General features: G+C 42.5%; 2 protein-coding genes across 4 annotated transcripts in view; one reads left to right on the forward strand and one right to left on the reverse strand.

Moving 5' to 3' along the window:
• Nucleotides 1-26,406, reverse strand: part of APLF (aprataxin and PNKP like factor) — a 36,002-nt gene that overhangs the window by 4,416 nt on the left and 5,180 nt on the right. For 2 of the 3 annotated variants that reach the window (XM_027878397.1, XM_027878396.1), the window contains exons 4-8: nt 24,237-24,619; nt 19,813-19,938; nt 18,513-18,559; nt 17,568-17,606; nt 13,612-13,791 (exon numbers count right to left, since the gene is read on the reverse strand). In XM_027878397.1, coding sequence (XP_027734198.1) covers nt 13,612-13,791; nt 17,568-17,606; nt 18,513-18,559; nt 19,813-19,938; nt 24,237-24,619 — 775 coding nt within the window. Of the gene's footprint in view, nt 1-12,893; nt 13,792-17,567; nt 17,607-18,512; nt 18,560-19,812; nt 19,939-24,236; nt 24,620-26,406 lie in introns of those variants that run through there. The other variant, XM_027878398.1, reaches the window with a different exon arrangement.
• On the forward strand, nt 839-6,832 carry PROKR1 (prokineticin receptor 1). The gene is made up of 3 exons (XM_027878400.1): nt 839-1,174; nt 2,665-3,326; nt 5,959-6,832. Exons 2-3 carry the CDS (start codon nt 2,830-2,832, stop codon nt 6,653-6,655), a joined length of 1,194 nt encoding a protein of 397 aa, XP_027734201.1. The 5' UTR covers nt 839-1,174; nt 2,665-2,829; the 3' UTR covers nt 6,656-6,832.

A 26,406-nucleotide genomic window follows, 5' to 3' on the forward strand; every position in this document is an offset into this window, starting at 1 on the left:
CAAAGCCAAGCAAAGTATTTGCTGGGAAAGTCTTAATGCTGTCTGCTTGCTCCAGACAGTGGGGACCCTCTGGCCTTGGCTCAAGTTTCTGTAAGAAATGCCACAGTAGCAGCCCTTTTATGCCAGACACATTTTATATTAGAAGATTTTTTTCCTCACTTCTTTCTTCCAGAGCCAGGTGCCCGCTAGCTCACACACAAGAGCCTGGTCTGGTTAGTGTGCATTGAGGGTCACATATTCTAAGCTTTCTGCAAACCTTCTACACTTTTCATGACCCTCCACAGCCTCTGACAGTCTTATCCAGTAGGGTGTGTGTCCCAGCCGTGCATCTTGGAAAATATCAGCTGATGTGAATAAGACTGGAGGTGAAGAAGAGGACTGGGCACCTGCTGCGCATTTCCTTTCCTTCTGGAAAACTAGGAAGCAAAAGAACTGCTCCCTGGGGGGTGAGTGCTTCATAGATGTGAGGAGGCAGCATTAGCAAAGGACACCAAGTCCTTAAGGATTCACTGCCACTTTCCTGCTCTGAGTAATTCCCTGAGAGGGCAAGGAAAGCTGTCAGGGGTCCTCTGATTTACAGCTATTCACCGTTTGACCCTCCTTCTGCAGGAGCTGCTGCAGCTGCAGTCCTAAAGACAATAGCCTGGAGAGAGATCCACAGAGAAAGGTCCCTGGGAAAGCAGATTACTCTCCTTCCTCCCCCTCCTCTCCACTGGAAGGTTTGTGTTTTGCCTCTGTGCCACATCAGGTGCAGGCAGCTGCTGCCCGGCACTGGCAAAACCCAAAGAGCAAGTGCAGATTGGGATTTACACCTTCCCTTCTCAGGAGGGCTAACAAAGCAATTCCACGCCAATTCCACGCATTCAAGGGGTTTAAGGCTGAGCTCTATTGTCTGCGGATCGCGCTGCCTCTTTAAAATCAGAAATGCACGGACAGCTTCAAGGTGCCTCCCACTGAGCAAAGGCTTTGGATGCAGGCTCAGAGGCAGAGGAGTCACCCTCCCCTGAGCACAGGGCAAACCTGCCTGGGAGAGAAATGAGCACTCAGCAGAGTCCTCGGGCTGCTTCCAGCGATCCTTTCTCTGCTCCAGTGACAGCGGCACACGTGCAGGGGAGAAACCTGGAGGCTCTCCCCAGGGCGCCTGAGACCTCCAAGAAGATGAGAGCAACTGCAGGTACACTTTCCTGGTGGTGTTATGTCAGTTGTTGTGTTATGACAGACGGTTGTGTTGCCTGTACTTATTGTATAGCTCTCTTGGTATTTTGCGGCAAAACCTGTCTGAAACAGATAATGCTCCTTGCTTTGACAGATTTTGCGTCCCAGTGTTTGTTTAGTATTTCTCTTAAGTGAATATTCACATTACCTAAAGCAGTCCCGGGTCAGAACTGTTCTTTAGTTTCAGGCTTTGGCTTTCTGTTATTCTCTTCTTCTGCAACCATCAGTTAGAAGAGCAATGTGGAGACCAAAGTTGTACAAGAGAGTTTCTCTCGGAAATTTTTTTAAGTGCTGGTACATCAGGGGCTGAGGGTGGTTCCAGGGAAAGGGAGAAAGAGCTCCACTACAGCGACTGTCCTTTGTAGCCACAATCGCTATTGTTCAATACCATTTAACACCCTCGAGACCTGCCTGAGTGCAGAAAAAGCAGCAATTCCCCCCAGTCCTCTGCTGGGATGGGGTAGGACTGTCCTGACAGCTGAGAGTCTGGTGTGAGGATTCCTAGATGGGACATGAGAAGATGCAAGAAGATAGCCCTCTAAGCATTTTGATACAGAAAGGCAAAATTGGGGGGTAAATGAAGGGATTTTTTTTCCCCTCTGTGTGGAAAAATAAATAATTTTTTAATATTTGGTACAACCAGCAGTACAAGGAGGGGAGCCTGCTCCTCCCCAGCATCAAAAATTCAAGACACTGTCTCGCTTAAGGAAGATTTTCCCTTTCACCTCAAGAGCCAGTTTGTGGGAGCACTCCCCCTGTGAAAGGCAGATTTGCCTTCACAGTGAAGCCCTACAAGCTGATTCACTGAACAAAATCTTGCCTCTGCAAATTGGCAGAGCTTCACCTGTTTGACAGAAGCAATAATGGATGATGCTGGCTGAAAATCTGGTCCCCATACTCAGTTAACGGCTGCCAAAAGGAAAGTGCTGGCTTCACTATTTTCCTGGGTCTTTGCAACTCCTTCTTAATTAAGGAATGTATTTAGAAGCCAGGACATCAGTTCTTTTTTTTTGTTCTCACCTACCACATCTCTTTGAGGCATCTAGAATAGCACACAAACTTTGTCCAAAAGGCACATCATATGCTTTTCAGTATACTGAGATTTCATTTTAGTTTCTTTTATGTTGCACAGGGATGACAGCACCATAAGCTTGAAGGCTGGCGGAGGTTTAAACTGGATTTTACACTCCCCCTATGTTGTCATTTCACTTTGTGCTGAAAATTTCATTGTTGGTAAATAAAACTGCTGCTGTAACAACCAGTGTATGATGCAACTCGAGGCATTTGTTTTATGAGAACAAAAGCATCCCTTCACAGGGTATTTCTTCCCACCATGCACAGGCACCAATAGAGCTGTGGGGCAGCAAGGAGGCTGTTGCTTTCCTTCAAGCTCAGCATTTTTGCTGTCACTTCCTTTCAGGAAACATTTTCCTCCTTTTGTTCCCACAGGAGGAGATGAATGAGGCTGTCGCTCAATAGTCTTCCAGGGACAAAGACAAGGTGACTCACTGCTCAGAAGGAAACCTTGGGTGAGGTCTCATGCCCTGCCACAGTGGGTAACTCCAACACGACACGAAGGGCCAGCCAGGCCACGCGTGTCACAAGAAAACAGACATGGCCACAGAGCGAGCCGAACGTAACCCAAACGCCACCACCCACCTCAGCTTTGCTGCAATCTACAATCTCCATGATGGGGATCTCCCCTCCTTGCGGAATTTCTCCCTCCCTTTCAACTACACTTACATCGACTACGACCTGCCCTTGGACAGCGAAGACGACGTGACCAAAACCCGCACCTTCTTTGCGGCCAAGATCGTGGTCGGGGTGGCCCTGGTCGGCATCATGCTGGTCTGCGGCATCGGCAACTTCGTCTTCATCGCCGCCCTCGCCCGCTACAAGAAGCTGCGGAACCTCACCAACCTGCTGATCGCCAACCTGGCCATCTCGGACTTCATCGTGGCCATCGTGTGCTGCCCCTTCGAGATGGACTATTACGTGGTGCGGCAGCTGTCCTGGGAGCACGGCCACGTCCTCTGTGCCTCCGTCAACTACCTGCGGACTGTCTCCCTTTATGTTTCCACCAATGCCCTCCTGGCTATAGCTGTTGACAGGTAAGTGGGGTGCTCTGACTGCACAAGGAGGTGGCCAGAGCTTCTGAGACACATTCACCACTAAACCACATCCTCGAGTGCCACATCCATGTGGGTTTTTTAACTATTCCCTGGGCAGGGAATTCACAGTGCCTAACCACCCTTTCAGCGAAGAAATTTTTCCCCAACTACGTTGCAGTGCTGAGAGACTGCCCGCCTCTTACTCCAGGAATTTTAACAATATAATAAAGTCATAATATAATATAGTCATAATATAATTCTTTCTTATGATTCCTCTTCTCTCAGCCTTGTGCACTGTGGACTCTGACAGATCCAGGCTCTGAGGATCAGCCTCATGCTGACATAAGTCTGGCACAACTGACTCACAGAAAGATAGCGACCCACTCAGTAAACTCTTTATAGAAAGGCCATCACCACAAGTCCTCTCTTGTGTACAAACACAATATACATAGACACACTGCATGATTCCCACCCTTCCTTCTCTTTTGTCCCCAGTTTCTCATGTGTGCCATTTCATGCTCTAATCAAATTCTGCATGATTTTTGGTACCTGATCCAAAAGACAGCTCAGGAGCAGTTAGCCCTGATGATGGCTGCACAGATAGAGCTCGTTTGTGGCTGATTCAGCTGTTCCTGATGTCAACAGAACTCTGTGGAAAGACTCTGGGGAAGTTTAGAGATGTTTTGCCTGATGTGGGTGAGGGGACAATCAACTCCCATGAAACAAATCCTTAACAACCATCTAACAAAATAACCTCTCAACAGCACCTGAGGACTCAGGGTAAAGCTCCTAAAAAGTATCATGTATGTATTACCATTCGCTATCACTTTTTCAACCTCTATAAAATTTTCTTGGAACCCTCTGCTAGTACATCCCAGGTTGATGAAGTAACGTGGGTCATGGAGCCCTTATGTCTGCTAAGAAATCAGATTTCTAGCATATCTCCCTACACATCTTTAAAAACAACTCTGGAAAAGATTAATCACTGAGGCCTGTTCTAAGAACACATTGTTTTTTGTTTCACTGCCTTTTTTTTCTTTTTTGACTTAGTAAACAGAGAGAAACCTCGTTTGTTTAACATCACCCATTCCATGTTGGTTATGTCAAGTGGGTTGTTGACTTCAGTCTCTAAAAAAGAACAGGCTCCCATAAAAATCTTCTCATGTTTAGATCATTCAGAAGGAATCACCTGTGTAAAGAGGGTGAGTTTGTCCCACAGGATTTCCCTCGGGTAGGGCTCTCCATCTTCACTGATTTCTGTTCATATGACACGCAGGAATTTCACATATTTAAGGCCACACCTGCACTAAAAAATAATATAGTGTAAAAGGAGAGGATCTGAAGAGCAAGAGCATGTGATAAGAGTCCACTGTAAATATCTGGGGGTGAAGGGGACAGGTAGCTTTAGCTGTGTCCCCTGGGCTGAGCGCCCATGGGCACTTGGTGTGTTTTACTTACACTTTTGGAGCGCATCTTCCAGGGCAGTTTCATCTGAATTCAGTTCACGTGCTGCAGGACCACTCCACAGTAACAGCCCAAGTGTGGTAAGCAATGACAATCACGAAATCCACCACAAGAGCTCCGTCCTGACTCTCGGACAGACTGACCCCACCGAGCCAAATGTTCTGCTGAGCAGATATGCATATTCATGAACACATACACACATGCATCATCCCACAACCTGCTTCCTCAGGAATCGAGCTAAAAATATTCATTTATCAGCTCCACAATGAGGCTGACTAAATCTGCTGGCCCCTGACACCTACCCTGCACTATTAAGAGCCATGAACAATTCATCTGCTTCCAGGATCTGGGGCTGGTGAAAAGCATTGCTGACTTTCAATTTTACTTCAGAATTAATTTTATCCCGTGGATGCTATCTTTGTATAGAATATATACAGATGGAAAAGACTCCGCAGGAATGAGAAATTCTGGTTTTTGGAGCAATCCTTTGGGTTAAATACAGTTGTATTGGGTGCTCTGGTGTGCCTCAAACATCTCCTTCTAGTAGGAATACCCCAAACTTGCAGCTGTACAGACATAAGGAGTGAAAACATCTAACTCAAGTTTTCTGCTTTGCCATATTACTTAACACAGTACATTTAAGATTATTAACCTCCAAAAAGCACACACGCAAAAAAGATTTGCATGGGCAGAAAACAGATACACTAGCCTTTGTTGCTGGCTTGAAATCATGCTCACCTGTAGCCACTCATTAACATCACCTTCAGGTCTTTGCACCCCATGGAATAACCAAGGAAATAAGAAAAACACCATAATGTATATATGACTTCTTTGTAAAAAAAGGCATATTTAAGTAGCTCTGTGCCTAAGGAAAACATTTTCCTGCTTCTACATGCTTTTCTTCACTGCACCTGACTAGGTGTATATTACTTCACATTTCAAACTCTCACTCCTATTAAAAAGGAAAAGATGTGATGCAAAACTGTAGCTCAGCTCCAGGCTGTTACTTCAGACTTGTAAGCTGTTCTTGCAGACGAGTATGTTCAGCCTCTCCCCTTAGGAATGACAGCAATTTCCTCTTGTCCAGTTCTGTCCCTTCGTATTTTGAAGTGCGTTCTGACTAACAGTGTTTTCAGGTTTCATTTTTGAATGTATTTGTCTATTCTAGGTATCTGGCCATTGTTCACCCACTGAAACCACGCATGAATTACCAAACAGCAACCCTCCTCATCGCCTTGGTCTGGATTGTTTCCATACTTGTAGCTATCCCATCCGCATACTTTGCTACCGAAACGGTGTTGTTTATAGTGAAAAACCAGGAGAAGATTTTCTGTGGCCAAATTTGGCCGGTTGATAAGCAGATATATTACAAATCGTACTTCCTCTTCATCTTTGGCATTGAATTCGTGGCACCTGTGATCACGATGACCTTGTGTTATGCCAGGATCTCTCAGGAGCTTTGGTTCAAAGCCGTCCCAGGATTCCAGACAGAACAGATCCGAAAAAGGCTTCGATGCAGAAGGAAAACTGTTATGGTCCTGATGTGCATCCTGACTGCCTATGTTCTCTGCTGGGCACCTTACTATGGCTTCACAATTGTCCGGGACTTCTTCCCCACCATCTTCGTGAAAGAGAAGCATTATCTCACTGCCTTTTACATAGTTGAGTGCATTGCCATGAGTAACAGCATGATAAACACCATGTGTTTTGTAACTGTGAAAAACAACACCATGAAGTACTTCAAGAAGATCATGTTGCTCAGATGGAGATCAACGTATAGTGGAAGCAAATCCAGCACTGATTTGGACCTGAGAACAAGTGCAATGCCAGTCACAGAGGAGGTAGACTGCATAAAACTGAAATAAATTTTCTGCGGTTCTAATCTCATCTGTTTTGGAGAGGGGGTAAAGAAGAAATAATGTCTCCTCAGAAGCTTCTCCCTTGTCTGTGGGAACACTCACTATTGGTGAGATCCCTCAAAAAGCAGCCTGCATTTCCACCAGAACTCTTCTTAGTGGACTGCTGGATAATACTCCTAACTCAGACTGATGCTGTGCTTCAGGTCACCCATCTGTAAATTTGCAATGTAGACACTCATTTTAGAGTTGTTTAAGAAGAACAAAAAAGTCTATGAATGCATCAGACCATATTACAACAATGGAAGAGTTGAGTGCTGATCCCAGCAGTGATGCCTGCCTCTTTCTTAAGAGAAACCTCTTAAACCCTTTGATCTTATCACTTGTACCTTTAAGCTATTAGGTGTCCTTTTCCTTCTGCTCAGGAGAGGAAGGATGGTAAAAAAAGCCCATTTGTCATTCTTTAACCTCTCAATTTACCCCTCATCACAAAGCTCCTTGAAGTCTACAGACCACCAGCTTCCTATTCTCCAACGTGCAGCATGCTCTTATGAAAGGCACATGCTCTACAAAGCTGAAATCTGCTTCACAGTCTAGTGAAAACCTCAAATCTCTTCCTGTGACACCTTGTTTAAGAATGTTTTATCACCATTCCACTCTGTAGTGTTATGGAGAATGTAACTCTGTCATGCATTTGGTAATGGCAAAGATACATATAGAAGGGAACTGTTCCCTTCCCTCACCTCCAGGCACCCTATGACCAGCTTTTGCTGCATTGAGATACTGAGGTCACCACAGAATCCATCACAAAACTGTACAGGTGGGGAATAACATCTCCACATTGTCTAGCCCACCCCTCTGCTCAAGCAGGTTCAGCTAGAACAGGTTGCCCAGGATTGTGTCCAGCTGGGTTTTGACTGACTCGAGGGAAGGGGACTCCACAGCCTCCCTGGACCACCAGTGTCAGTGTTCAACAGCCCCCAGTGTTCAACAGTGAAGTGCTTTCTAACGTTCAGATGGAATTTCACGTGTTTCAGCCTGTCTGTCAGTGGGACCCATAGAAAACACGTTAGTGGGAAAAATCCAGCTTGCTGAACCAGGCCCAGACACCTTACCAAGTCTGTGTGCACCATCACTGGGAAGTACAAGGGGGGCCAAAACACCAAGGAGATCCCAAGATGACCTGTACTCCCAGGAGCAAGACAGGCTTCAGCAAGCCAGTCTCTGGTTGAGCTGAATAGCTCATGGTCAGCTCAAACGTGAGGCACCAGCTCCAGATGAATTCTGCATTGCCTCCCCCAGTGCTCCTTTTACTGTTCTGATTTTGTGTGAATCCAGTTTGGGTGTTTTTAACTGATAATCGTGACAAAGCAGGTGACAGCAGCAGTAATACCTACTCATTTCAACTGCACACAAGACATCGTAGACTTTTGTGTACTGAAATCAAATATTTTCTGTCACGATGACAAATGCTTCCTGTTTTAAAGTATGTGGCTGTGCCTACTTTTGGAGTAAATGGCTTTTGTAAATAACTCTTGTCTATTTGTGAATTTAAGTGAGCAGCAAATCCTGCCAATAAAACAGTAAATATGGCCTCAATATCACCATTCTGAATTATTTTTTATCTTTTTCCCTTAGCTGTCACTTTCCTACCCAACTGACTAATGTGAACAACCCCGTTTCTGTTAAAGAAAAATTGACCAATTAAATTTAAGGGCAAAAGGATATTCAAATCCATTAAAGTGCTCAAATCCTCTCATCATTAGCTGCTCTTAAATATACATTGGAGAGGACGTCATCATGTGCTGTTAGGCAAAAACAATTACTGAAATCATCCTTCAAAATGACAGTTTTAAACAGGGCTAAGTACTAAATCCATTCAATTCCCAGCTTGCCAAAGAAACTTAAGGGACCAGAGAGCTGCTGTATTTCACCATCAAAAGGCTTTTAATCTCTCCTGAAATCTCATGGTTCCTTCTGAAACTATGCTCCCATATGTATCTCCTAAAACCTGCACTGGTTGTTGGGGATTAGCAAGGAATACTACCCGTTATTAGAGTGTCCTGATACTCCTTCCACCTGTTTTCCCTACACATTTTTGGTGCAAAAGTCAAACAACTGGCAATTTTCCACACCTGGAAACCCATCTCTGGCTGAGTTATTAGAAAATCCCTCAACCCCCACCAAGCAGTATAGAACTAAGCAAAAACTGGGGGGAAGAATTGCTTTAAAATTATGGAAATCACTCTGAGAGCTCCAAGAGAGCTCTTTGGGTTCAGCCTGCCTGTGGTTCTCATCCCTGCCCCTGCCCAGGGTAGCAAAGCAGCAGCTGCCACTGCAGGCCCAGGTTTTGGAGTCTTTGTAACATTGCCACGTTTTTGACACTTTGAGGTCTTCCCAGCAGCAAAGTGGCATTTCAGCCTGGACCTCTGGACAGGGCAGGACAATAAGCTTTGCTTTGCCCTCAACTGCAAGCAACAACCCGAGAGAGGGGGTTTCCCATGAGGAAGGGAGATGGTCCCCTGTCCCCTTGTCAGAGCACCAAGCACTCACGTCGCCCTTCTTAGCCTGTGTCTGCACCAATTCCAAACAGCTCAAAACAGGTCCTACTTTCAGAGACATTTGCTCCTAAACTGAGCTCCAGCAAGCAGGGGCTCAGGGCCTTGCATGCAGACAGAAAGTCGCTTAAAAACTCCTGAGAAAACTCCATAAATGTGAAGGCCGCAGGGGCAGGCCACGACCTGAGTAGCTCCCTCAGGCAGGGGGGAGCAGGTAGGCCACGGTCCAAGGTAGGGGGCCAAACCCCACACTCCTTGAGCTTAGATGAGCCATGCAGGGAAAAAAAAGAACAGAAGGGAGGGTTTTTTTACTCTTACAACTCAGGCTAAGGGAAGGTGGGTGCCAGCACCACAGCTCCCTGTCAGGTAGGGGACACCCTGCTGCCTCCTGCCTGGCCACTCCCTGCAGAAACACTTTCTCATCTACACTGAAGGGTAGTTAGAGAGGGAACTGAATATGGACTGCACCTACATGGAGCTCTGCTTGCAAGAGCCGTGCTTAAACAGAGAATGACAAGCAGCACAAGCTTTGAGGAAGGCAGCACCTGTTCCAGAGGAGAAGTAGGCCTTTCCTGCAGAACTCCTGCCTCCTGGAAGGCAGGAAAAACTGCAGCGAGACCCCTGTGGCCGCCAGCTGCCCATTATTAGCTCTAGGAACACAGATGCAATAATGGCTTCATCATGCAGGAAGTGTGGGATGTGTCATGGATGAGGTATCCTCCTGAGAGTCCTTAACAGGGTTCAGATAACCATGCAGCGAATCAACCAGATACCACCCTGTGTTGGTTGTAGGGATACCTTGGAGTTTTGATGTTTTGATTTTTTTTAATTTTTGTAGATTTTAGAAGTAGTTATGTAGATTTTAGAGTAGCAGCACTATTATCCCTTTACCCTTAACACACGAGCTCAAACCCCTGTTACCCATTCCCATATCAATTCCCTAAATTCCTTAGCATGTTTAGTCTTTTTTTCAAGGCAGAACATCCTAACCCTGTGCAAGAAGATATAGACATAGACCCAACAACCTTCAGGCCTAGAGTTCTGGAAGGCCTCCAAGGACATTACGTGCTCTGAGGAAGATGAAGATGAGCGGGTCCCAAAACGCCCCCAGACCCAATTTCCAAGAGGCATGGTGGGGGCAGAACCTGGGTGGTGGTAGGATGGAGATTGGGCAAAAATCTTTATAAAAATTGTGAACATCTCGATTTTGGGAGCGCGTTGGGATATTCCAGAAAGCCTGGGGGCTCATTAAAACCTTTGTATCCTTATCTTATCTCCTACCTAATTTGGCTTGGAGTCTTTTTTTCCTCACAGCCATTTAGGCAACAGTTTTGGTGGCCCGTACGGGTATTAAAAAAATCAAAACATCAAAACTCCAAGGTATCAGTAGCTAGCCCCAATTTTTATTGCCAAAAGCAAAACTGTGGTGCTACCACACCAGATTCCTGCTCAGCTGTCCTTCTGTGGCACAGCTCTAAAACCATAGGCTCACTTCCTACTACAGCACCTTCTCCAGGGATAACTGAGGGTAAAATCCAGTCTCTGCTCCTTCACAAGGAAAAACAAAAACCCAGGTGCAACTGAAAGCTAAAATGGGGACCCCGAAAAACTAAGAGAGGATTAAGAGAAGGAAAAACTTTCATTCTCAGAAACAAGCACTAAGAAAACAAAGGCTGCATGTTATTAAAGCAATTGTCCCTTTACTAAAGGGGGACGACCTCCAGACCTCCAGGGCAGGTCAAAATAGCCAGCATGGTAAATTTTCCCTAGACTGACTCACTCAGAACCTCAGACTTGGCAGTGCTCCTTCTTCTTGGAGCCTGCCAGCCTTTCCTGTGGCAACAGCACCCTCCAGCTGCTGCCTCTGCAGCACAGGGTCACTGAAAACTGCATCAGCTCACACCAAACCCCTTGGGAATCCCTCCCTGCAGATATTCCCAAGATTCCAACAAGTGGCAAAACATGTTTCAGCTTTCGTCATTTGGGTGCCCAGGTACTTACCTGGTGCTTGTGGTGTCTGCATTCTCCTTCGCTCCCTGTGTCAGCAGGGCTGTGACTTGTGCTTGGGCTGCTCTCTTCCAAACATTCCATGCCATATGGGTGCAAAAACACATACATTGAGCAGAAACTCACCCAGCTACGACCTCCTTTCAGGTAGCTCTAGAGAATGATAAAATCACCCCTGAGCCTCCTTTTCTCCAGGCTAAACATCCCTGGTTCCCTCAGCTGCACCCCAAAATCACTGATGAAGCAGGGATCTCTGCAGGTCCCAAAGTGACCTTCGTTATACCATGCAGAACAAAAACATGGAACAAACCCCAATGTAAACCCACCAATAATCACGAATAGTAAGAAACAACACCAAACACATAGTTCCTCAAAGCACAAAGTCACCTTCCTCAAAACCAAGACTTGGTAAGTGACAGAAGACATGCTAAGATAGCAACATTCCCTGGAGAAAGACATGCCCAAGATAAAAAGGATCATCAAGACCCCACGTAAACCTCTGTACCTGCTCATCTGCTGGTTCCAGAAGAAAAAAATGTGGAAGTTAACACATGGAAAACGTCACAGGAAGCAGGAAAGCACAGCAATAAAATCTGGTCATGCAGCGCTCCGAAAAAGCCAGGGGTGAAGCATTGCTCCAGAATAGCTCTATAAAGTGCTCCTACACACACCAGTCACTGCAGAAGTAGTGAAAAGCCACAGGGTGAAACACCTCAAAAAGAGGTGGAAGCCTCTGCAAAGCCAAAGAAATAAAACAAACAGGTCTGAAGGACTCCTCCAGGACCACATGGTGCTTCACTTCAAAAAATATCAGATGAGGAATAAAACAACAGAACCAGTGAGCAATGTGCTAAAAGAAAGGCAGTGAAGAACTCCTCTGTGAGGAACGACTCCAATAAAAGTTGGGCAGTAAGGTGAAGGAAACCAACATAATACGAGATTCCAAAAAGAGCTGGACCTTGTGGCAAAGGGCTCCAGAAGGCGCAGCATAGCACAGTGTAAAACTCTTCAGGGGTGGCACAGTGAAAGACTTTTGTGGGGCAGCTGCTCAGGGTGGGCGATGTGAAGGGCTCCAGAGGGTCCAAGAGGTAAGGAGCTGCCTCCTAAGGTGGTCAGGAGCAACAACAAAGTGGTCCAGCAGGTCTGGCCCATGGCTTCCACACTGGCTCACCTGCCTCCTGGCCCTGAGGGCAATATCATCCCCACCCAACACAGCCCCAGCATGGTGGGAGCAGGAGGGCTCAGGGTTGTAGGGAGGGGCTGAGGCCACACACAGCTCAGTGCAGGAATGGCAAGGTCCTGGCACCACTGGATTTGGTTTCCCTTGGCAGTTTTTTTCTCCAAGAGGAGCCTCTTCACAACAAGAGGGGTGTGTGAGCCTGAGTCAAAAAACCCAGCATGGGTATTGTAGAGTACACCACATCCACAAAGTCCTCCTGGAAAGTCCATAAAAACAGCTGGAGTGTACTTGGATACCTATTCGCAGCCACACGAGAATGATTCCCCTGCTGAACTTTAGGACTGTGTCCAAAAAAGTGCTAAATTCACATGACTCCAGTCACAGCTGTCCCAAAACACACTAAAACTTTTAAACTTACTTTCTAGGAGGTTCAGGAGTGAACACACTGAAGGCAAGATATTCCAACGATGTCTTTAGGAATCACAGAGACAGTTAACACATCTTTCCTACTGTATGTTACAAGTTTATTTGTGCAAAAATACAGTCAGCCATCAAGACCAGCTTTGCTAAGAACTGAACACAATCCCAGTGATATACAGGCATGGAAAGAGGTATTGCTGTAATTGGAGCAAATACAACATAACTGTTTTTGAGCCAACCAAGTGGTTCAATACACTCAAGATACCGTTCTCAAGTGATTTAGACAACCTGCATTTAATTACTGTACCTCAAGAGAACCAACAAAATGATACCTAAAAGGAAAGCTGAGAGCAGAATAACGAAGTTTACAACTGCACTAACTCAAAGGAACATTAAAAAATGGTTTAGGCTTTCCTAATGCCGGTATTTCTTTCAAGCACAGGGAGATGAAGTTTTAACAACCTTTAAAATTGTACTTCAAAATAATAGACACCAACGGCGTTGTAAAACAAATAGATGAGAAAAGAAAAAAGAAAAACCAACCAAAACTTTCAGAGCTCCATCCTGTGGGTCCACCACTTAATAAAAAAAGCTCCATACTACTCCCAAAATAATACATATGGACAAGAAAGGCATTGCTGAATCCCCTGGCCCCATTAAAATCTTCCTGTAGCTCCTACATCACTGAGAAAGAGTTTTCAAACAATTCCTCTCCTCTGTGCAACCGTGTTTTAACAGAACCACATTGGACGCTCATAGCGCTGTTCCAAGCAGCTATTTTTTGGTCTTAACAAATCTACCTGCCTCTTGCACAAGTGTTTCAACATCCTCGTTGTCCTTTTCTTCTGAACTTGGTTCCCAGTCCGAGTCCTCATCAGTAGGTTCACACTCCTCTTCCTCATCGTCTATAAAGCTGTCATTGAGGTCATACTCATTGGCTTCACCATCATTGGCATTGTCTTTCTCCACAGCCCTTTTTCCTGTAGGGACAAAAATGGCATCTGTTCCTGAATCATAAATGCAGAACTCAAAAGCCCTCCCAGAGCCCACCAAGTTAAGTCTCTCTCCTTGAGAGGAGAAGGAATCAGCTAAACACATCTATTTCCTGATTTACTTCCATGGTTACTTTGATCCTAAATCAAAGACGACCTCTTCATCCATCCACATACACTTAGGGCTATTTCATACTTTCAGTCTTTGGAGTCTGACATGGTTTTTAATTCCTACTCACTTCTTTCCCAAGCTTCAGGTGAGAGAAGGGAGTCTATATCACTTGCTTCCTACGTTCTCCATTTGGATCCACGCTGGATAGTCTGTGCTTCCTTTCTGAACATGGAGAAAGGAAACAGCAAGTGCTGAACACTTTCCTGAGCTGGGGGCAGCCTACCTGTGTCCCAGTTCAGTCTGCTATACCGCACTGCTTTCCAATCTGCTTCCCATCCTCCTGCTTCACAACTTACATTTTGTTGTCAAATTGCCTTCTGCCTTCACAGCATTTCACAACAGCCTTTATTGGCAGGAATCATACTTGGAAACCTCTCCTTAGAAGAAATGGATGCCATTCACAGCACGCTCCAAAACTTTTTTTATAGTTTGTCTTGCAGCGGTCTTTGCACTGCTTGAACGTGTTGGCACATTTAAATTGATTCCCAGAGGTGGGGTAATCCTGCTGTTTGAAGAAGCTTTACACATCTGACTTCATAGGTATCCATAGGTAGGTATTTGTACACAGCTGCTGCCATGGCAGTGTTGCCTTCTTTTATTTATCAGTAGTGAGCACCTTCAACAAGGTAACTTTCACTGCATTTTGGTGGATATGAGTAACCTTTTCTCTGTAAGCCTATGACATCTCCCTTTTTCTTGCATGTCCACAATTCCCAACCAGCCATGGCCTGTTAATATTCCAATCAAGTCTTATTCTGCCATTAAGTCACACCTCTGAGTTCAAGCCTCCAATTTTTGCACTCTTATCTAGAGATAATCTCTCAATGATATAGGGACAGATAACTTATCAGTTGAGCAGTTTTCATCAGCTTTCATATGAAACTATAAACATGTATTTTTTTCTAAGCAACAGACCCCAGTCCAAATCCTCACCTTTATATTAACCATAAGCACTTTCCAGCAAACTCTTAAAGCTTTAGGTCAGAGTTCCAGGTACTCAAGCTGCGTGTGGTGAACAACCACCACCACTGGTACCTTGTGTAGTCAGACCACAGCCTCTATCAGTTACTGGGAATGTTACTGTTCCAGAATTATCTTCCTTTATATGCTTGCTAGCTTATTGTTTAAGAGACTTCAGTGGAAATTAATCATGGTCAGGTTAGCCCATACCAGAAGAGCTTCTTGTAAGATTCATCACAGACTATGGTTCTGCAGAATGAGTTATGGTTTGGAGAGGAGGGGCCAAAATAAAGCTGCTGAATACAGTAAGAACAAAATCACACTACTCAGACTAAGCTTACGAGAATAATAAAACCAAGAGCTGCTTAGCAAGGAAAAGTTCTTCACTTTCACACCACTGTGGATGGCATTTTACAAGAGAAGCAGGAATTCTGGCACAATACTTACGACTTCTGTATTTTTCCTACAAATGCAGGACTAGCATAGTACATTCTCCCTCCCTGTACACCTATGCTTTTAGACTTCAGCAGGGAATGATGCACTCCCTTCCACGTCTTCCCCATCCACCTCTTTCCATTGTAGTTTAATTCAGCACCACAGACCCCAACACTGCTCATTACGCTCAATTCTGCCCCTTTCCCAGTACTGTATTTATAAAGATGACCTTTAAACTTTCTCTGAAAGTATCTCCATCATGTGGAGGAGAAAAAGCTTGCTGACCACTCCTCCCAAAGAGTTCTATTTGGAAGTGAGTTGATCAGCTTGCTAGAAAACCTACAAAAAAAGTGTGTAGGAGAATCCTTCATATTCCATGGTCACAGCAGGTCATTCATCTCAGTAGCAACAACACAGTGAGGTCATTCAGTTGTGACAATTTAATGACAACATAACTCTTGACTTTTTTTTTTTTCTTCCTCCCTCGCAACTGCTCCCCCAGTAATTTGCCTCAGACTATTTTTTAGAACATTCTCTGTAGGCAATTCATAAACCCTCTGGTAGTAATTAGAATAAAAATGTTAAAAAAACAAACATGTCAAATGTCACGTAGAGCCTCTTCTCTAGGCTGGTGGAGTTTAAATACACACATAGGGAAATTAATCCTGCTGTGCTTAATGGTGCAATTGTGCCAAACAGCACAAAATAAAGCTTAATGAAGCCCTGACTGCTTGTGTGACCCTGCTTGGTACAACTGCCTCAGGTGTGAACCTGCTGAGCACTACCTTTTACAAGCTTTGCCCTCAAGAGAGCTAAGTAAGCCAGACAACAAGGTATTAAAAAGAAAAATAATTTAAAAACCCAGTAAATATGAACAGCACTTTAATGAATTAATTCCCTTCTTTCCCCTGTGCATGGAATATTGATAGTTCCCCAGTTCTTACTTAGTAACGAGATTTGAATTAGATAGATTTACACTTTTAGATATGAACACAGCCCAGCCTGTTTCATTCCAAAATCTTCACCACTTACTGCTCTTACACTGCTGCCAGCAGCTCCGACTCCTCTGTAACACATCTTTACAAGGGACTTCTGATCAAGATGGGGCTGGTACTTGTACCACAGGAGGCACCAAAGCACACAGGTAACAAATACACCTCAGAGTACTCTGGTGCACAGATACAACCACAGCAAGCATTTGGTGAGAGCCAAAGTGCACACATGTTTGATAAGGAATTGGTATGGGAAAGAAATTTTTCAGCAGGAAGTTTAAAATAACCTCCTGCACCCACCCACAACAGAAATGAAGGCCAAACCACCTTGCCTAGCAAACTAACCACAACTATTTGCACTTTTATTTATTTTCTCTAGAAGGCAGATCTCATTTGAGGAATTCTTTAGGAAATGCCCAGCCACACCTTGGTGATCTCAAGGTAAGACAAGCCAATTCCCACTCCCACTCAACACGCAGCAGTTCCACACCTTCCTGTCTTGTTCAGGCCAGTGAAAGCAAAGACTGCATAGCATCACACTTTCAGACTGCTCTTTAAAGCTCACTTTTAATTTATTTTAGAAAGAATAAGACGCTTCACATTTAGAAGCTGAGATACAAAAGAATCCTGGAAAGCACATTTAAAACTAGTGTCTATGCAGCCACAACATATAAACTTCTTGCACTTTAGTCCTAACACGCCAGTATTTACCCTGAAATATCATTACCTAATTGAAAATGTAAGAAAAGTTCATGTTTGCATGCACAGATTATTGCCTGAAAGTTATTTCAAGGTCAATGGAAAGCAGGAGGAATATCTACATATTTCAGGCGCAATCAATCTTCACGGGGCAACCTTAACTAGTTTTGTATGAAATATTGGATTCTTTTCATCCTACTGTGGTCCCTGTGTAAGGAAGGAAGAATTGATTTAGCCACGTGTCTCTCTCCTCAAAAAAACTTGTTTGTTTTCTTGCCTGCTTCCAGGGAAGTACAGACAGGATTATCCAGAAAGCCTGGCACTAATTCAATTGAAGCAGTATTACTTGTGAAAAAACAAGAAGGGTTTTACTAAAATAACAACTACTTTCTCCTTAGGTGAGTATTAGCAAGCAGCCATAGTAATATTAAATGCCAAAAACCCCACAGCAGATCAGCTGTGCCCTGTGCTGATATGCCCATTCAGAACTTTTAGGACACACTCACCATTTCTTGAAGCTCTTTGTCGGGTTCTTCTTTCAGTTCCTAAGAAAGGGAAGTTGTTAGTCAGGACAGAGTGAACCCTGATATAAGGGTTATGCCATTAAACAAATCCTGCAACGGTTGTGCTGCACTTACAAGTATAAAAGCTACCCTGCTACCCAAAACCACCTTTTTTTGTCTTGATTCATTCCGAAGAGATTATCCAGACGACCTGTTCTCAATGTTATGACCCCTGCCATCTGTAGACAAATGTCATCAACAAAGGTTGGGGGGTTTTAAGAAGACGACTGGAGTATTTGAAAGTATTTATATATTTCATGCTATTGTTTCCATAACTGCAGTTCCTTCCTTAGTAACGTCACAATCCCGAGTCTTTACAGTAAAATACATTATTGTTACAATTCCATAAGTGTTCTGCTCTAAATTACTATTTATTGCGTTGGGATTTGATGTGGAAAAAAACCACCCAGATTCAATAATCCAGAAAAAGCAGCCAAAAAAAATGTGAAGTATCTCTTTCAATTCTTTAAGAACAGACAAAAAGTACATTCCCCCGTTTTTTTCAACAAGTCAAGTTGCTGGGATATAAAAAGACTACAAAGCCTTAGAACAGGAACTCAAATTCAGTTTTAGGCCTCGGAAGAACAGACATGAAAAAATTAGTTTTCACAGTAAGAAAATCCCTGGTCCCCTTCCCCCCAAAAAAACACAGAAAGATAACAGATATGGTTGCAATGTTTCATTTTTAGAGCATCAAAAAATTTTAAAATTGTAACTTACCACAAGAAAACAGATCCCAGAAAAAAAAAAAATAACCCAAATAACAGAGTAAGATGTAAGTTTTATTCTCAAAGTAGGTTAAAGCATTTTATCACAAGTTTTGGGTATCCATCACTGAGTTTGGGGGTTTTTTCCCCACACTGAGCAGTACTGAACAAGTTGGCTTACCTGGAGGTGCAGTGTGCTTGTATTCCAGCTTATGCTGTGGGTTCTTCCTGCAAAGAAAATAGTAAAAGCTTGATTCATCACCTTGTTCCACACTTAACAAGTCCAGAATTCCCTGGTATTTTATGGATAATTTTCAAGGCATAGCATTTAGATCAGTTGATTACGCTCCCTTCAAGTAGTGGCCAACAGAGGAGGACAACAAAAATAACATGAAAAACCATCAAATTATATCTGTTGCTTTATCAAAAGAATTATCACTGTTTCATGGATGCCTCTTTTCATCTACATCCAAAGAATGAAGCAAATATTAAGAAATTACCAACTAATACAGCACAGTCCTGTCTGGAAGGAGAGATAGTTTGGGGTTCAGATAAAGCATCCCTTGTACTCCTGAAATTGGCAATTTCATTACTGATGTACATCTACATTGCTCAGCCTGAGATGAAAAGTTCATCTCATAGAAGTTTATAAGAGAAACACCTTTTCTGCATTAGCTGAATACAACCATGGCTTTCTCTTTAAAGCTGCCCTCATTTTTTTACATTTCATGGAGAACGTGCTCTTTAGGACCACCACGCTTTCCAGGAGAAAAGGTTTCTGCGCAGGAACAACCTTTACTAAAAGCAGTCCTTAGTTTCAACACGGCCCCACAGAAGTCTTGTTGCCTCAAAATAAATTTTTTTATCCATTGTGGCAATTCCACAGCAGTTAAGCTCTCCTAAATAAAAGTGTAAAACCCAGACACTGAAGGACAAATGGAATAAAACAATATTTTGAGAGGAATCAACAGTGCCTAAAAGAAAACAGCAGTCAGCCATAAACTGCTTTTTATTGTTACCTCAACTATGCTTTCTAACAACTCAAATACCGACTAAAATAGCTTTTGTACAGAATCTCAAAAAAACACTTTGTCAAAATTTAAACTAAAAGTTACATATCAGGAACAACACGTAACAGTAAATGATGTATGAACAATACATTTATATAAAAGAACAGTTTACTGAATGATGAAGAGAGAAGTGTTGATCTTCAAGTCACTGAACAGGTTCCAAAAGCCAAGTTTTCATTTGCCAGCTGAAATTACCGACAAAGTAGTGATTTTTACTGTGTCACTGTGCAAAATATGCACAGACTCAGGTGCTTTAAAGGTAGCAGTCTGATATTCCAGTACATTTCAGAAGGCTACAGTCAAGGTTTAACATCAAGAATTATTCTCGTTATTCTACTGTCATTTTGCAACTGCAGGGGAGAACACGTTAACCTGTAAACAAGAAGAGCCACTTTGTACAGTGTTTCTCACCTATAACAAGCTGTTCCATACGGGCACTCGGGCCGGTTGTCGTCATTATCCTGAGATATCATCTCCATGTCGTGATAGTCGTCATCATTAGGGTGACTGAACTGCTGGAAGTGAATGGGATTCTTCCTGCAAAAGACAAATACACACCAAAACCTCACTGTTCTGTTTCAACACAAGAAGCCCGGACAAGAAAGGTGTTACTGAATCAGCGACAGCTCCTTTTTCTGTGGCTATGTGAGGAGGAGCTCTTAATGTTTAACCTGATGCAGGACATCAGACCTACTTTCAGGATAACAGAGGAAAAGTTTTGCCTCAGTTGCAACAGAGGTCAAAATAAGAACGTTTTTGTTTGCCATCAGCTTTAAGTTTCAAACCTCCAGCATATACAGAGTAGGTTTTATTTGAACAAATCACCATAAGATGTAACAACCGCACATGTAGTTGAGCCACACCAATGTTAGTGATGAGAGCACATGATCAGCATCCACGATTTCCTGCTCTGCAGCACCTGAATCCCAGGTGAGCAAGTAGGGGACACAAATATATGCATCACTGACAGAACATTTCTGCTGTTTCTATGCAGTAAATTTCCACACACCACACAAGACAAGGCAGCCATAAACAGCATCACTTATAGAAGAGTTTCTTTCATAGAAGTGCTGTAAGCGACGTTAAAAAGAACAAAGAAAAACATGTTATAACTTCAGGAGAAATTCGTGTGACAGATCAAAACACACCACAAAAAATTACATCAAAATGAACATACTGGTACCAAAAGCAAATCTACCTTTTCCCCATGATTTCTTTTAGAGATGCTTTTTTTCCCAAGCAAAAGATTTAAAAGCAAGAAATGTGAGACATTTTAATAATTTGTTTTCCAAAAGAAATCCACAAAACACTTCAGCGATTACCAAAATTATTCCCAGAGTACATAATCCATAGTGTGTTTGTGCACTTATCAAAGATCCAGTTTCCCTTAGATCTACTTCCATAGCTGACAGGTTTCTTGTCCTAGTCTTTTCTGTTATTTCTGCAAACTGTAGGGTAAATAAAATAATGCTTCACTAAAAGTCTAGGTTGCATTTACCAGTCTTTTATTCCACAAGGTCTCATGAAACATTACTTCCTATGCCAAATTCGGAGTGGTTGCCTACTTATTTTCCCATTTAAAAATAAATGGGATGAAACCAAGTCATTTTAGAAACCATTTGCTTTGTTTTCTCAATGAACAGAGCTAACAAACTAGCAGTAACAGCAAGAATTCTCAGTCATTTGAAACACAATTCATCTTCTCCAAAGGATACAGCAGCAACTAATGTTCTTTGGAATAATTTTAATCTGTATTCCTACAACAAGATACATGTAGCATCACAGTCTCCAAGGAAAGCAGGCCTTGTAGCTATCATCAGCCAATTTATTTTATTTTAGAAGATATTATTTTCCTTTCAAAAATTTGCTTCAAGACCTACACCAAACAGCCCTTATTGGAGAAGAAAAAAAAAAAAAGTAAGGGACGATCAACAAAAGGGTTGTGATGCACAAGACCTCATCATCAGGCTTCAGGAGACTTTGGGTCAGTGGATGGTGCTCCTCAAATTACACATTTTCTGTGAAGCACCTTGAACATGTCCCACCGCAGAGGATCAGGACTAGTAGAAGCATCATATTTTATCTTACCTTTACCTCGATAATTTGTACTTATTCTACTTCTCTGCGCAGCACAACAAAACCCAGCAAAAAAAATTGGAAGCAGAAAATGCATAGGTAATATTAAGCAAATATTTTCCTTTCTTGCAAAAAAAAACCCTAAGGCTTCTTCCTTAAAAGTTCTGTTTGAGGTTTTTTTTATCATTTATTTTTAGACATAAGATATTTGAGTTACAAGAGCACATCATCACACTGTAAGCTGCACTCCAAAATTCAGTTTCATAACAAAGCCTCACTACACAGGGATTTGTTATTCATTTAATCAAATCAAAATCATTATGCCTTAGTTGCACAAAAAGCAACCAATTAAAGATCTATTTTAAGAATAAGGTTTTATGACTATTGCCTTCATATAAACATACTGACACAGTTGCTGCAGCTTTGCTTTCACCCAAGCTCTGAATTTGTATCCTCACACTTCATGATGCAGGAAACTAAGCAAACAAAAACTATGCAAATAAAAAGTTCTTCAGCATCAGTGCAGTCAACTCAAACAGAATTTGGGAAGTATCGCTCAGCGGAATATTTAAGACAGCTATTCATCTATGCAGCCACCTAAAGCAACTTTAAAAGTTTTCTCTAAAGCAATTTTAACTGACCACTTCAGAATTCCTGACTTCTCACAATCCCATGCAGAATCATGGTCATCTCAAGGGCTTATTTTCTCAGCTACTGGAAAAAACTGGTAGTGAAAATGTAATTAATTACCTATAACGCTGTAGGATTCAAGCCTGCTGCTATGCCACAACTACACATGAGATATTTCTAATTTCTAAATTTTGAGTCTTACTAGAAAACAGGACTCAGGGAAAAAAAAAACAAAAAAACAAAAAAACAACAAACAAACCACAACCTCCCCCCCAAAAAACAAACAAAACCCCAAAACAAACAAACAAAAAACCAACCAAAACAGATGCAGGTCTTCAGCTGCCAGACTTACAAGCTTAGGGTGAAGGGAAAAATACTTCTATAAACAAATACATAGAAGAAGAGACAAATCCAAAGGTTGGTTGAGCATCTCCTGCTTTGACAGGTAAACAGAAGAGATTTACACACCCCCATTCAGCAGAGAACTGCATTGCAGTCTATGGCAAAAGGATTCAGTTGTGGACAAAATTCGTGAGTTCCAACGTGAGAACAAAGTTCAGGTCTCCTCTACCCCTTCTATGCGGCCTTTGAAAAGGAGAGTAGTGGTGGATTTACTTTTATTTTTAATTTCCTATTCTTCTAACTTCAGAAAAGCAAGCAACAGACAAGAAAAAGAGCACACAACAGCATTCAGAGGGCGAGTTCCTTGACAACAAATACAGGCAGCTACAACACATACAGAGCACTTTCTCCCTCAGTGGTAACAGCAGTTCCTTTCAATTTGGTAAAGCTTCAGGCCACCTCAGAAAGAGAATATGACACTGCAGGGAGGTGGCAAGAAGATTCCCTGGGTGAGAGGTTCCATCGAGCTTGGTTCTGTCAAAACCAGTGATTTCAAATTCATAAATGAAGAAACCGAACTACGGGTTACAAAGTCATTTCCTAATTGTTTCAGACAGGTGTAAGAGATATCTAATCCAATTAATAGGTTTAATATGTAATCTGTGCTCTAACACAGCTCTGCCCCAATGCAGAAACAGCTACTTGGGGGCCTTGAATTAAAAACAAATACAAAGACACACTACAAAGCACATTTCTATTGCTGCAAACAGGTAGGTTCAGTCTCATGACATTTCCTGCAGATCAAAGCTGATATTTTTGATACTCTCTATTTACAAATTACTTTGACTAAGTAGGATTAATATGTGTTATTTCAGAACATTCTTTTTTTCTTATAAAGCAACACTTTCCAAAAGTATCGCTGCCAAGTGTTTTGCAATTAAGAGAAGAAACCAAGAAGAAACAAGCACATGTAGACTCCTACTCCCTATTACCTGTTCTTAAGATTTGCCTTCCTAAAGATTAGGAATATTTCAGCATGTCAGAGCATTAAATCACTTTAATACCCATACAGGGGAAAACTTGTCTGAGCAAAATTACAAGTAGTTGGAGCAAAACAGAGGCTGCATTTGTAGTACTGGGTCAACTGAACTGTGTAAAAAAACATGTTTGCCTCATAATCATTAAGGGGAAAAACGAGATATATGAAAACTGAAGCATGATGATCTCACGAACACAACAGCTTTATGGTTTCAATATACAGAGTTATCTCAGCATTAGACCCACCAAACACAGAGTCACTTGTGTTTAGTTGTTTTCTACTCAAACTCACAGTTTTTCTTATTGCTGAAGTCCCTTCGGGGAAAGGGAAAAAAGTCACAGGTCTCCCTGTTTCCTGGATTCGCCTCATCTTGTGTGTTTACAATACACGAGTTTATCTAGAGCTCAAAATCTTCTCCTAAATGTAGTTCTCAGGTCACTGGGCATTTTCTAGTCTCAAGAGTACCTCTAGATTTACATCTTCCCTTCAGTGTAACAACACAACACACCACACATCTTTTCTGGGCAGAAATAACTAGTAGGAGGCCAGGTACCCAGCACTGGGGTTCTGGAATTTGCTGGAACATTTGTATGACAAATCTTCCACTGTGAATTAAGAGGATAAGAGTGCGAGAGAAAAAGAGGGAAAAAGGAAAAAACTTCTAATGACTTTACAGTCTTCTCTCCCATAGCTAATACATTACTTCTAAATAGCAAGCTAGCCCCAGCTAGTTTTAATTTTGCTTTACCTGTAACAGGCACTTCCATACATGCAAGGTGTCCTCTTATGCTGGATCTTTCTGGAGCTTTCTGAAGCATCTGCACTTCTGGTTGAATCAGAAATCTCAGTCCCGCAATCCATATTTGCATCAGGCTCAAGAATCCCTTCCTGGGCACCACAATATTGGGAGGTCCTGCCCCATTGAGCTTGTTGGCTTGCAGAACCAGTACTCTGCTCTTTGTTTTCTGTTTCCTCAATTCTATTGTCTTTACTCGAGGTCTGACCTGCTCTTTTAGAACATTTGCTATGCAGCTGCCTATCATTTTTTTCCAGGGGGTTTTTTGTTCCAGTCTTGCCATTTCCTTCTTCCATATCTCTCGTGGTATTCTCAAGAGGAAATCCAGATGTATTCTGTGGAACAAGGTTACATTTTGAAGAACCTGAAAGTTTACGCTCCAGAATTCAAAGCTTTAAAAGTCACACTGTGCCTCATCATTCCCCCTTTCAAAAATCAGAGAACCATAGAACAGCCCAGGTTGGAAAGAACCTTGGAAGATCATCTAGCCCAGCCTTTAAAATCTTCTAATCCACTTTCCAAGCTCAATTTCACTGCTGAATGAAAGGCTGGAGTTGAGAAAATAACACACAACACACTTTAAAAAAAACTTATCCTAAAGTTCCCATTCTTGGCCTCAGTTCCCTCACAACACGAGCTCCTCTCTCACCACCTCAAGTTTGTGAACAGTCCAAGGACTTTAATATAAATTAACTTCCAATCAAAAGTACTCCTCTTGAAAAAAATAATGGGCATTATAGATGAAGATATAGTAGACTCTAGAAAAATATACACTCCTACAGTAGAATCAATTTTAATCTGTTGAGTACGAAGATATATGGAACATATATAAATTTATCTATATATAAAAGGTATATGGGAATGCATGATACACACCTTGAGTTTAAACCCATCCTGATATACCTTAAATGCTTTGGATAGTGACTAAATCGTAAAACAGTCTGTCATAGATACCATCAGACAAAGAGTTCAGCTTTGACACATGCTGCATTTTAAATTCTGGAACAAATGTACATTTAAAATGAGAGATGTGTTGTTTAGAAAAAAAAATACAAGATACATAACCAAGACAAGAACACTGTCCTGACAACTGAGACATGACCTGGAAGCATATCTGCACTGAAGGTTGAACTATTGTGATACACCACAGAACTATTACATGGTCTCTGCTCTCTACAGGTTATTATCCAAGTTTCCCCTCCAGTGAATTTATATTTAGTTTACACAGATGTGTTTGGCAGAGCTTGAAAAGCAGACAGTGGTCTCCTGTTTGATTTTGTTCCTTTCAATGCAAACCTCATAAAATTTTATCCAAAACCAGAGACAATTACATTTGAGCAGCAACGTGACTAAGAGAGGACAAAGTCAGCATTAATATCAGATGATCCTGACTGCAGCACATTTCGTAACTCAACTCAGAGACAAAGACAGCTCCCAAAATAAGATTCAGCAAACAACTGCAGCGTAAGAAAACTGCCTTCCTTTGCAAAGGGAGGCACAAATTACCCCAATTTGCTGCTCGCACCAGTGACTCTCTACCCATCCATTGCCTGTATTGTACTTAATGAGATTAAACACTCTCACTCATTAGGATCAGCTACATATCAGGCTGCGATCCAGGGAAAAAAAAGCCACCCGCGCTCCAGCACTGGGATAACACGGACAAACCCTCAGCGCTCTCTGGCGGCCGCTGCCGCTTACAACAATTCAGATTATTTTTGCCTCCTTCCCTACGGAACCTTTTCTCAATCGCCTTAAACGCGACAGCAGGACCGTGATTTGGGCTTTGATATCAAAACTACAGTCTTTCAGAGCTCTCTGTGATTATTAATTTCGTTTACCCTAACGCATTAGTTCTCCTGCAAAGTCACGAAGGCAACTTCTTACACTGCGCTTGGGACTGAAATGATTTTTGAAATTACTAGGTGAAAATAACTAAGGCTTCCCACTCAAAAATCGCAAAATAGAATAATTCATTATTTAGTCACTCACCTTATAACCTGACAAAGAGAAAACAGAACAGCAGTTGTTATTAATGCCCCTAATGAACAGCAAAGCTCACCACTTGGAACATTTTTCCACATTAACCACTGTTACACCAAAACTACTCCGAAGGGTTTGC

The sequence above is a fragment of the Empidonax traillii genome, unplaced genomic scaffold (assembly GCF_003031625.1).
Source record: "Empidonax traillii isolate 1590-97213 ecotype Southwest subspecies unplaced genomic scaffold, ASM303162v1 scaffold41:size1892772, whole genome shotgun sequence".
In the NCBI taxonomy this organism is placed as follows: Eukaryota; Metazoa; Chordata; class Aves; order Passeriformes; family Tyrannidae; genus Empidonax; species Empidonax traillii.

Bases quoted from the DNA above. Each gene is read 5' to 3' on its own strand.
- PROKR1 (XM_027878400.1), top strand. From the start codon at position 2,830: ATGGCCACAGAGCGAGCCGAACGTAACCCAAACGCCACCACCCACCTC. The intron at 3,327-5,958 runs GTAAGTGGGGTG...TGTCTATTCTAG, and splicing joins CTGGCTATAGCTGTTGACAG to GTATCTGGCCATTGTTCACC.